The sequence below is a fragment of the Sinocyclocheilus grahami genome, unplaced genomic scaffold, assembly GCF_001515645.1.
Source record: "Sinocyclocheilus grahami isolate Dianchi unplaced genomic scaffold, SAMN03320097.WGS_v1.1 scaffold81.1, whole genome shotgun sequence".
Taxonomy (NCBI): domain Eukaryota; kingdom Metazoa; phylum Chordata; class Actinopteri; order Cypriniformes; family Cyprinidae; genus Sinocyclocheilus; species Sinocyclocheilus grahami.
The window spans coordinates 2,236,115-2,248,748 of NW_015505260.1; the positions used below are offsets into that span (position 1 = coordinate 2,236,115).

At 36.7% G+C, this 12,634-nt stretch overlaps 1 protein-coding gene across 2 annotated transcripts in view; it reads left to right on the plus strand.

Annotated features, from left to right (window-relative positions):
- dennd1b (DENN/MADD domain containing 1B) overlaps positions 1 to 12,634 on the plus strand; it is a 99,080-nt gene that overhangs the window by 40,990 nt on the left and 45,456 nt on the right. The window contains exons 4-8 of one of the 2 annotated variants that reach the window (XM_016273790.1): positions 1,834 to 1,883; positions 2,629 to 2,748; positions 7,238 to 7,307; positions 11,227 to 11,307; positions 11,625 to 11,684. In XM_016273790.1, coding sequence (XP_016129276.1) covers positions 1,834 to 1,883; positions 2,629 to 2,748; positions 7,238 to 7,307; positions 11,227 to 11,307; positions 11,625 to 11,684 — 381 coding nt within the window. The remainder of the gene's footprint in view (positions 1 to 1,833; positions 1,884 to 2,628; positions 2,749 to 7,237; positions 7,308 to 11,226; positions 11,308 to 11,624; positions 11,685 to 12,634) is intronic. The other variant, XM_016273791.1, reaches the window with a different exon arrangement.

The window sequence follows — 12,634 nt, forward strand, 5'->3', positions numbered from 1 at the left end:
ACTGGTGTAAATAACCCCCGGGGGGGGGGGGGAGCGCCTATAGGAGTTAATGATAGTAGCAGTCACATACGGCAGCATCAGGCTTGCGTATGCGTGACAGCTTTACTGGCGTACAGTCATCCGCCGCGCCACGACACGGCGAGGATGTTTCTGCCGCTGCCAACGTTCCTCTCTCGCCTGCCAGAGCCTTCAATCTCCTCACCGCTCTCTGTATCACATACTAACTCTCTCACTCTGTCTTTCCCCATCAGCACCACCGCCTCCCACCGAGAAAAACAGCAACCAGTCATCATCTGCGCCTGCATATAAATGCAAATAAAAACAGACACCCTCGCAGACTAACGCACATACACGCACGTTGAACAATTAATTTTGTTTTAAAGGGTAGGTACGGTTATGGAACCTGCATTTGAACTACCCAGCTGCTCCCAAACACACCCGCACAGTTCATTTGAATGGTCGCAGCTTGTTATACATTGAGCAGAGGATCACTGGCAGTTCCCCATGGCTAGACTACAGTGCAGGATTGGCCAGACGTGGCTAACCCATATGGCTATGAAAATCCATATGCTGCTGGTGCTGGGACTCTCCCTCTGGGGCTGTGCGGGAAGGTAAAACCCCGAAGGCTGGGCGTCCTTTTGCCCCCCTCCTATCCTTCCCGCACCTCTTCTGAACCCCTGGTGCTGCACAGCCGTTGTTCCTACAATCTGCCATCACCTCCGTCGTCCCCACACCTCAAGCGAAACGATCAATGAGCTAATGGCCACTAATTGTTTTAGCCTCTGATCACCCTCCCCCTTTACGTCAGCATGATGTAGATTCATTTTAAATCCATTCGTTTGCTCATTCATTTGCCAGGTATGGTTCTGCCTAATGAATTGTTATCGGAATAGTCATTTCATCTTATTTATACGGTTTGCCTTACAAATCTTGCGGTTTGTTGAAAAATTTTTTTTTTACTCTTCTAATCAACTTCTGGCAGACAAAAACATGAGAAATTTGTTTGTCAGCTACTGTTCTACTTAATGAATATTTATTTGATTTATTTGACTTGAGCCAATACTCAGCCTCCTAGCAACCATTTAGTAATGCACTAAAAAAAATTAGCAATGCACTAAAAACGTAACTCCATTTGTTTTCGTATTTGTTTGCCATCTTCTTTTCTGCTTAACGAATATTTATTTGAAACAGAAACATTCATCTGATTAACAGTTTGTACTACGAAAATCCCTTAGACTTGCATCTTAGGACCAGAATATCATAGAGAAGCGGAGTTTGTCTCTTTTGGCTTGAGACAATATATCTAGAACATTTTAGCAAGTATTTAGCAATGCAATAAAAACATTGAGTAATGCAGTAAAAACTAAAATTGTTCTGATTAACGAGTATTTCTTTGAAGCTAAACCGTTTCATTGGATTAACACAATTTGTGCTGCAAACATAAATAATAGCTCAGATCATGCAGTTTGTTAAGAAAATGTGTGCTTTTACGTTTCGAATCAGTTGGGTAAAAAAAAAGTAAAAAAACTGGCCAGAAATCCTTTGCATTAGAGCTGTATCTAGGGACAATAGAGATGTGGAGCTGGACTCTTATGACTTATACAGCCTCCTAGCAACCATTTAGCAGTGCACTAAAACACTCCGAACATGTTAACAACCTCAACACTCTGGCAACCTATTATATCACATAATCCTCTTTATCAAATCATTTCATGCCATAACCATCAATTAAGTCATTATGGCTTATCCTTCAATTAAATGTAATTCATATCAGTTAGCGAACAATAACATGATTTGAATGGCTCTTAATGTCTTTTATTTGCTTCTTTTTAGGAGGTCCTGCAGACAGTGCCTAAGTTCTGCTTCCCATTTGACATTGAAAGGTAGGTCGTCCTTCATGCTTCCGGAAAATAAGTTAATCGATGATGTGTGAATTGGGAAAAATTTGGATTTTTGTTTATCCAACACTCATTCACACAAGCACATGAGGCTGTCATAAATGACTCTCAGGGTGGAGCCGCACACCTCCTTTGGTTCCAGTAGTTCTTCTGTTTCTAATGTCAGACCTTTCACTGAGAGGTCCATAGCAATAAAGCACCTTTATAGAAATTAAGATCTCCGCCCCCAGTAAACAATGTTTGTTTGCTTGTCTGTCCTAACTGGCGTGATGTTTGACACATCTCCTGAATAAATGTGTTCTTCTCACAGTGGTATGTGTGTGTGTGTGCGTGTGTATTGGCTTGTTTGCTCTTGGAAATGAAAAATGGAAAGCTCTGTTGTATAGTTTATGTGCTGTGTGAGAAGTTCACTTCCTTCCAGCTGAAGCTTTGTTGCTGCCATCTAGTGGAGATAAACTACACTGTCACCATTGGTTCAACCTTAAATGTAATAGAATCTTTCTGCTATCAAATGGATATGAAATTAGTGAATGCATTAAATGTTTATAGCATGTTTTTGGTAGCTTTTCTGATATTTTACTCAGATAAGAGTACATTTAGCTGGATATAAAAATGCTCGAAGTTACAGTCACTGTCTAATACAGTGTTTCCATCAAATGTAATTGAAATGTATTTTAATTAAAAATATATATATATTTTATTAATTATCTCTCTGTTTGATGGGCTGCAGAGTGTCCCAGACTCAGGTGGGCCAGAACTTCACATTTGTGCTCACAGATATTGAGAGCAAGCAGAGGTTTGGGTTCTGTCGGCTGACGTCTGGCTGCAGGGTCTGCATCTGTTTGCTCAGGTAAAAGAGCTTTACTGATTCATTTTTTTATTCATTTATTTATTTAACTTTTTTTTTTTTTTTTTTTACTTTTGCGGTGTATAATTTTCATCTTGCCAATCTGCGTCACAAAATCATTTCATATCAAATTTCAAAATCAATCATAAGTAAGGAGAGATTTCACTTTCATATCAAAAATATACTATTAATATATCATTAATAGATAGAAAGTTTGATGGATTGAAGAGGCTTTTTTTTTTAACAATGTCAAAATTCCTGTTTTAAGGAAAACATATTCCAGATCAGTTCTAGATGCTGAAATAAAGGGACTAGAAGCAAACTATACTTCACTTTTATTAAATAATAATAAACACCGATAGGAATACTCCTTTTGTTTGTTTTTTTAGATCATAATATGCTTGATCATATATTCAGAATGAGCTGTTCCACTGAGATTGGAAAGCTGGAGATAGAAGACTGTGTTACATAAACGATAAACCAGTGTATTTAATAATACAAATACATTTAGTAATTCAGAGCAGCTCAACTGGGACCCATCACATTTCTCTCCCTCCGTCTACATGGTATTGATGGACAATCGCAGGTTTATCATTGTCATGATGAGCTCCTGTCGAGATCTCTCCTCCTCCCACCCCGGCCAGGATGGCCTTTGTTTTTTTGTGTGTGTTTTTTTTTCTCTCTTTCTCTCCCCTCGTTATTCAGGCACAGAGGCATGCTGGAGACTGTTCACCAATAATTATGCATGAAGCCCTGCTGCCAATTAGCAAGAGTCTCCCCTGTCCCTTTCACTGAGTTTTACATGCTAATTCATTTGACATATGATGTATAAAATTCATTATGCATTCTGAGTAGTTTGCATGGCTTCCTTCATTCATAATAAGAAATGCATTCAAAGTTTTGTTTCTTTTTTCTTTTCTTTAAGACCTTAGAATTCTTTTGTTTATGTCATCTATTTGGAAAGAACATGGACAAATGTAACAAAAGACCTAAAGGAAGTTTTATTTTTCTGCCTTCTTGCAGAAGAATAGAGGATGGGAATAAGTATTTAAGAATGTGTGTGTGTGTGTATATATATATATATATATTAAATTAATTTTCCTAGTGTCTATTGTAGACACATCTATCTATCTATCTGTCATGTTTTAAATATGTAATATTAAGTGTGAAGTTTGACTTATAAATTCAGTGAATTATATATATTTTTTCTATTGATCTTTTAGATATTATAAGACACATAAATTGATATATAAATCATTGTATAAATTATAACATTTTTGTTTTTTTTGTAAATTTTTTCTTATTCACACACATTTACACTCCCCAGCAGAATATAAAAGAAAAGTAATTAAAACAGTTAGTGTCCTTGTGATTGTTGAAGTGCTGGGACCATAAAATTGTCACCTAAGCTTACCCAAGGAAGTTGCCTAATGAGAGGGACAGTTTTATGTGGACAGCCCTTTGTAGCTTTGCAGGTTTAGCCCAGGCCAAATAGGCCAGGGTTCCTTCAGGCCAAACCACTTCAAAAGCACAAGCGTTCCGTTTTACCCCACCCTCTCCACCCATCCCGCCTTCGGACACTCCGAGCACATAGCCTTTGGACATATGCGAGACCCCAGATGAAATAGACCCTCTCTCTCCCTCTCGCCTGTTTTATTTGATGGCTGAGACCCGACTTGGCGTCTTCCTCAGACAGCAGAGGTTTTCTTCAGTTAGTGGCCATTTAGCGATATTTCTTTCCCTCTGCTGAACATAAAACTCAGGAAAAGTGAGGGTGTAATCGTATCTCATCCTGGGAAGGATACAAGGTGCAAGCTGACTTGCTTTTAAAGCTCCTAAATACCTCCAATGATTTAGGATGGATGTTGATTTAAGGGCCGATTAGAGCGCGCAAGCATATAAGACGAACCAAAGACCGTGCATGGAGTTTAAAATTTCTAAATAAATGCATAATATGACTTATGACTGATTTATAGTGGAATTTTGAAGTTTGAAACCACTACTGAGAGTTTTTTGGTAAATCAGTAAAACGTTTTATTATTATTAAAAAATTATATAATCCGCATAACAGTTTGTTTTGAAAAGGTGAATTGAAAAAGTAACTCTTTGAAAATTATTTTTTCCTCCTTTTGCTTTAATGACAGCAGCACTTTTGATTAGTCATTTTGATTAGTGACCTAGAGATAGTGAATAATGTTTAATATTTTATTAATTTGATTCTATTTTTATGCCAAAATATGCTTTCTTTTTACATAAAAACATATTTCCATGTTTTAAATCCCATATTTTCTGTGTTTTTTCAGACTTTTTGGTCTTGACAAAAGTTACATTTCGGCTCAGAAGTAGTTCTCAAGTAGTTCACACCTAATTCTCGAAAATACGAATACATCTTTTCTAATCATGTCATGACCTACACATTCTCCCATTCATTGGTGGTCAGTTTCTGTCTTTTTTTTTTTTCCAGCCATCAAACCAAATTGCTCAAGCTTATCTGATGCTTCTGGCTGTGGAAGCAAGGAACTAGAGTTTGTTAGGGATTGCCAGTAAGCCACAGATAAGTTGGTTTACTCTCCGAATATATGGCGCTAGAGAACCTAAAAGGGCCGTTGAGATTGGCTCGTCTCAGCACAGTTCAGCATGATGAATGTTCCTCTATCAGAGGATTTGCCCAATACAAACACATTTTTACTTACAAGCTGTGACGAGATTGGGTTGGGGTGCCGTGCTCCCCTCAGCTTATTTATAAGAAAAAGAAAAAAAAAGTTAAAATGAGTAGAAAAATTGTGTGCTTCTGCCTTATGACTTAAAAAAAATTAATCCAGGATTTTGTGAAAGGTATTCCTCCCTGGATGTCTTCATAAACGCAAGTCTGCTGCTTATCGAGGAGTGATTTATTTGACTTTAAAACAAAAGATTTGCATGCTCTCATTTAACACTATAATGAATGTTTGTGCTCTCCAAGGCCTGCCGTGCCTTTCTGACAAGGAGAGGCTCCCATTTAAATCCCCTTCACGTGTGAAAAATGAAGGATTAGCATCCAGGAGCCTCGCATTTTAAACAAAGAGCGAGTGAGAGAGAGATAGATAATGATTTTTCTTTGTTGTGCAATGCAGCTTGAGCAAGGTGTCGGTCGATTACGATATTTCAAACAACACGTCATGCAAACCAAAACACGCAGACCATGGATTATTTTTTCTCATCCATCGAGAAATTTGCATAGACACATTTCATTTGGAATAGTGTGACCTGGTTTGCGAATGTCGTCATGCACGTCAAAATATTGGCATGTTAAGAGATTATTGTTTTAGGTTAATGGTCACCCAGACTTGAAACTCTCACGCTTGAGCGCACGTCCCTGGGAACGCCGTGCCACTGGCCCCTTTCTACGGATTCGGCAATATGAAAATTTGCGTTAGATACACTTAGTTGTGTGTTTTGTTGTCTATTAATTCCAGTCTGCTGGAGAGCTCACTGACCCATAGAAGGATAAAAAGGGGGGGGAAAAACTCCAATCAAGACTCGTGCTCTGTGGTTTAACTGGGATCCGATGATATGAAAGCTTTTCTGCTTTTTCTTTTTCAAAAATGACCGCATCTATTAATTCAAGCTTCTTCTTTTGCTCTATCTTTGCCAATTAAGGTAATCAAGCATTAGTGACAGACAAAAGTCGAAGCTCTGCATTTGAAAAGAATAGCTGATGTAATGGTTCTCGGTTAAGTGTGAGATTTCAGACCGAGTTGAAATGCATGTTGAAATCATGCCTACATACCGGGAAAGAAAAAGTCAGAGCCCACTAGCAGGCTGCATTTTTTCACTAGATTGCATAACAAAATAAATGGTGTGTGTTCTTACAACTTTCAAGCCAAAACAACACACTGGCCGCGTTCCATCTTTAAAGGCCGGCCAAGATTCTGTCAGGCAGCAACACACACAATGTTGCAGATACTCTTGGCTAGTCATTGTGTGATTAGTTAATGCACATTGATAAGGTGTGAATTATTTCTTTACTCCTGCTAGGAAATGTAATTTTAGAAATTCATTATTAAGAGAAATTAATTTTAAGGAGAAAAAAAATGGTGACATATGTAGTGACTTAATGTACGACAGTGAGGTTCAGGTTGTGCATCTGGGCGCAGCATGCTTGTAAACCATCCCATCCCTGGTTTATTACAGGCTACAGTGGTCCAGATGTGTTTTTGTTGAAGAAACCAAATACTTTTATTTAGCCCGCTCCGTGGCTGGAATGTTTAAAATGCAAGTGTCAGCGAGTAGCAAGAATGTGATAATAAGGTTCACTGTAGCCGAAAATGCTAAAGGAAGTCTAAAGCCCGCCAGGTTAAAAGTCAAGATGAGGAAGAATCGGCTGTGGTGTATTTGAGAAAAATGATGTCCACCCTTTTGAATCGGGGCTACAGTGTTGTTTATAACATTTTCTTAAGTATTTTAATAAATAATTGTTTAATGCATTTTTTCTTCTATTCTTTTTTGACAGCTATCTACCATGGTTTGAGATTTATTATAAGCTGCTAAATACCCTTGCAGACTACTTGTCAAAACACCAGGTAAGTTAAGGGAAGTCTTCAACTTGTCTTCACATGTCAAAAATGAGCACAATTACAGTAGCAAAGATTTACACAATACCCCAGATTTACACAGAAATTTGTATTAAATCTGATCCTTTAAAAATGATAGTGTGATCATTTATTCAAGAACAGATTTATGAACAGTTTTACACATTATCGGATTTCATGTAGAGTTTTAAAAATACCAGCTAAGGTAAAGTTGCACATTTCTGATAATGGTTTTATGATCTACTCAAGAATGTGCATTAAATGCAGCAATTTACAAATACTTTTTTTTTTTAAAGATTTACTTGAATTTGAATTATATGCTGTACTTCATGTAAAATCATTAATAAAACTGCTCTTCAAAAAAATTATCACATTTAATGCGAATTTTTAAATACTGCTACTACCCATGGAAAAAATGAGCAAAATAACATGAAAAAATAGGCTTATGAAAGGTTAACACAGAAATGAGCAATTTTTATAAATCCATTTTTAAATTCATGATTGCATTTAAAGCACATTTTTAATGATTGGCTTACAGACTTTTTAAAACACCAGCTAAGTTGAAATACAAAAATTCAATACATAAGAATGACTTTGAAAAGATTTACACAGAAATTTGCATCACGTGTGCTCATTTATTTAAAAATGGTTTTATATGAACCATTGTACACACATAATTGCATTTAATGCAAGAATGTACCCTTGCAGACTTTTTAAAACTTTGGCTTAAGGTAAAGTTGCACATTTCTGAAAATGGTTTTATGATGTGCACAGAAATATTCATTAAATTCATGCAATTAATGCAGGAATGGTTTTTAGATTTACACAGATTGGCATTATATGCTATACTTTATTTAAAATCGTTCTTAAAACCATTCTTAAATTCACGTTTAATTTAATCCAAATTTCTAAATAGACTACATATCAAAACATTAACCTTCAAGGAAGGAAGGAAATTCGATTTCAAGGAAGGTGCCTTCAAATTAAGTAAGTTAAGAGACATCATCAGTTACAATTTCAATATGTAAACAGATCAAACAGTATCTGAAAGTTCATTTATGGAGAACTGTAAATATTTGTAGTTGTAAAATACATTTTTCTCTGTGAGGTCACTTGTTCATGTGGCTGATTGCATCGTGCCAGACCCCCTATTGAGCAAACGGCTAATGTCACAAATAGCATCGAAAATTACCAGCATTCCTGCCATCCAGCTTGTGAGCCAAAAGTGCCACTGCAAAGCAAAACTCGAGTGTTTTGTTTTGTGCAAAGACAAAGGAAAAAGAAAAACGTCATCTATAATCCATCTCAGCGAAACCGGCACAGTTGGTCGGTTGTGCTTTGCTTTGCAGTGTTGGTGACATTTAACAGACCGAGCATCGAACAGGAAGTCAGTCCTCATGATATACGGGAAAACAAATTGTCAGGAAATGCACTGTGCCAAATCATTTTTTTTTCTTTCTGAAAGTTTCACAGTAGTAAGAGACGAAGAAAAGTTTGAATTAAGAAAAGGGGATGAAAATATTAAGCTAACATCAAATGAAAAACAGAGTCTGTGGAGCCAGCGTGGAAGAGTGCTCAGAGTTTCTCTATCAGTCTGTTATCGTTCTGTTATGTGTAACTGAGCCGCTGAAAGAGAAGTGAGGAAGTCCAAGCCTCCTCTACACAAACAAATCACAGGCTGAGTACACTGGGAGTCACAGGGGTCAGGAATTAAGCCGTTAGATGCTCCGTGTCATCGACCCGCACCATTACCAAAAGTATGCCTTTTTTTTTATTTATTTATTTTTTTTATAGAGTTTCTCCTCATTCTTGAAATTTCATGTTTATCATTATGTAAAGTACATTCCCTTTATGATTTTCATTGAAGGCATTTAGCAGATGCTTATTCAGTGCAACTTTCAAAGTCATTTAGCTTCATTTACGAGAATGTAGTGGTCAACAGATGGAAGAGCTGAACTGCAATTCAGAAAGGTTTTTTTTGGGAAAAGAAGTGCTGCCTCTGTGAATATGTACTACTTGATACAAATAAACAGTACACATAATACACACACACACACACACACACACACAAATAAAGCCTGTAGAACATGTTTCAAAGTGTTCAAGTGTTCAACAGTAATAGTTTGGTTAAAAATTACTTTACAAACAATCTGCACAAAATGCATTTAATGCAACAGTTTATGTAAGAATCAATTTGGGAAAGATTTACACAGTCACATTGTGTGACAATTTTATGTGAATTTTTTTTTTTTGTGGAGGGGTGTGCTATTTATACAGATATTTGTATTAAATGCAAATATTTATATAAGAACATTTTTACCAATTATTTGCACGGATATTTGCGCACAATTCAGCAATTTATAGAAGACTGTGACAGATTTATACTTAAATTTTAAATAAATTGTTTTTTCATACAATTTAAACCAAAATTTGTTTTAAATGTGACAACTAATATAGAATAATTAAAAACCAAAATGGGCCTTATTCATGAAATGGGAGCACAACAGATTAGTCTAATTCATAAAATCATTCTTAAGTAAATCGTTGCACTCAATTGAATGTGAAAATTAAGATTTAATTCATGAACCATTTACATACATTTGTTTTACCCAGAGCAATTTCATAGAATTTAGATGGACATTTGCAATGAATATGATAATATAGAAATAATTTTGCTGGTGTTTCAAAAATGAAACCATTATATTTTGAAAGAATAATATATGTATTTATTTACTTACTAATTAAACTTACAATGTTTGGCAGAAGGGTTATTATAGTTAACTAAATCTGAAACAAAAACCATAAACCATAAATCTTTTTTACTTGAAGACATTTCTCATTTTAATTTAGTTTAACTTGATGTACTAAAGTAACTGAAATAAAAATGAATAAAAATTATATTGGCATGTATAAAAAACTATTAAATGACAAAGACAAGTTTACTAAACTTTTAACTGAAATTAAAATGGGAAATATACAAAAAAATATAAAAAATATTAATAAAAACTACAACAGTATCTCAATGATGCTAAAATAACCTTTTACAATTTTTTCCCTTACAAACTGTCCAACAAAAGCATAACTAGTACGCATAAATGAATTGTTTGAGCGAGTAAGCATGATTGGGTTGACTTTTGTCATTCCGTCATTCTGCGTGAGGCGATGTTGACTGACGAGGAAGGACAAGAGCGCTGAAGGTTTATGGCGAGGGTAAATGAAGTGTTTCCTCAGGCTGTGTAACTGACCATGTGTGTGAGCATCCAGGCTCTCGTAACAGCAGCTTGCACACACACATGTACAAACACACGCCATACATGCTGCGAGCTCTGGCCACACAGCTAATCTGGGATTTTGCTTACAAGGAAAGGTCTATCTAAATATGTGCCTAACTATTCAATTCTGACACTGTGTTTTAACAGCAATGGCATTGCTGTTCTACAGCAAGTTTGAGAGGGTAAATTGCACTCTTGTCATAAAAGCTCGTAAAAGCTCAGCGTTATAATCCTGAGGCCTGTTTTGAGGCAAAGCTTTTCTCCAATGGCTTCTTAAAGCCGCCCGCTCTGAGGAAGGACCTTTGGTTAATTACGAACAGCCAATGTTTGCCATAAATCATCCCCAGAATAATAAGCGTCTGCCGCAGCCTAGCTTACCGTCTCTTAACCTCAGGATCGCTCGTTAAATGCGTGTCAGTCAGATATATTTCTCTTCTGTAGACTGCTGTAGGAATACTTTACGCTGAGCGCTTTAAATCATGGAATCGCTTTGCAGTTGCCATTGTTTTCCTTTCGTACTCCTTTGGTTTGCTTTTTTTTTTTTTTTTTTTTTTTTTTTTTTTTTTGGTTTTTTTTTTTTTTTTTTTTTTTTCTTTTCATTTGTTGGTTTTTCATATTTGTCTTTTTTATCCTTACAGGAAGATGACTTGAACGACATGTTGGAAACGCTGCATAACCACCCCTTGCCAAAGCCGAATACGCCAGTAAATCTGAGTGTGGTAGGTGCTGGGGAGGGCTGACGCTTTGTTTAGAAACAGAAGTGGGACCACCGGCCTCTCGCTCTGACGTTCAATTATTCTATCTGTCTGTCTATCGTTCTATCTGTCTGTCTGTCGTTTTATTTATCATTCTATTTATTAATCATTCTTTCTATATCTATCATTCTTTTACTCTGTGTCTCATTCCATGCATGTCAATATTTTGCAGTCTGTCAGTTTTATTTATTTATTTATTTTTTTACAATCTGTCTATGTGTATGTCTGTCTGTCTGATCTCTCCATCTAATCCGTCTATATTCTTCCTTCATTTTTGCAAGAGCAACTACTTACATTTTGCCAGTGGGCAAGTAGTGCAAGATCCAGGAAGCAGACAGTCGGTGAGTGGAGAGTGAGTGTGCTGAAGGGAGAGGGTTGAAAAGAAAGAGAGCGAGAGAACGGGGCAGTTCTGAAATTTGGAGCTGTTGCCCTAATCGCATGGGAGGCAGCTCTCCAATTTTGCCAAATAAACCAGCTCTATTTTTTTAAAATATGGCAAAAAACCCCATCCTGGGTCTTGTTGTCAGTTTTTTTTTTAGTTAAAGGGGTCCTATTATGCTCTTTTACAAAGTCTTGATTTTGTTTTTGGGGTGTACTAGAACAGGCTCTCATACTAGGTTGTTCGAAAAACCGTTAGTTTTTCACATAATTTACATTATTAAAATACCTTTCTCTACCAGCCTGAACCGTTGAGACAAGGCAGGATGGATCCATGGTTTCATGTTCTTTATGCCAAATTCTGACCCTACCATCTGAATGTCGCAGCAGAAATCGAGACTCATCAGACCAGGCAACGTTTTTTCCAATCTTCTATTGTCCAATTTTGGTGAGCCTGTGCGAATTGTAGCCTCCGTTTCCTGTTCTTAGCTGAGAGGAGCGGCACCCGGTGTGGTCTTCTGCTGCTGTAGCCCATCTGCTTCAGAGTTTGACGTGTTGTGCGTTCAGAGATGGTATTCTGCATACCTTGGTTATAACGAGTGGTTATTTAAATTACTGTTGCCTTTCTATCATCTCTAACCAGTCTGCCCATTCTCCTCTGACATCAACAAGGCATTTTCGTCCACACAACTGCCGCTCACTGGATATTTTCTCTTTTTTGGACCGTTCTCTGTAAACCCTAGAGATGGTTGTGTGTGAAAATCCCAGTAGATCAGCGTGTGTGTGCGTGTGCGTGTGCGTGTGCGCGCGCGTGTGTGTGTGTGTGTGTGTGTGTGTGTATAATAATTATATTAATTTTTTATATATATATATATATATATATATATATATATATTACGATAAAACTATATAT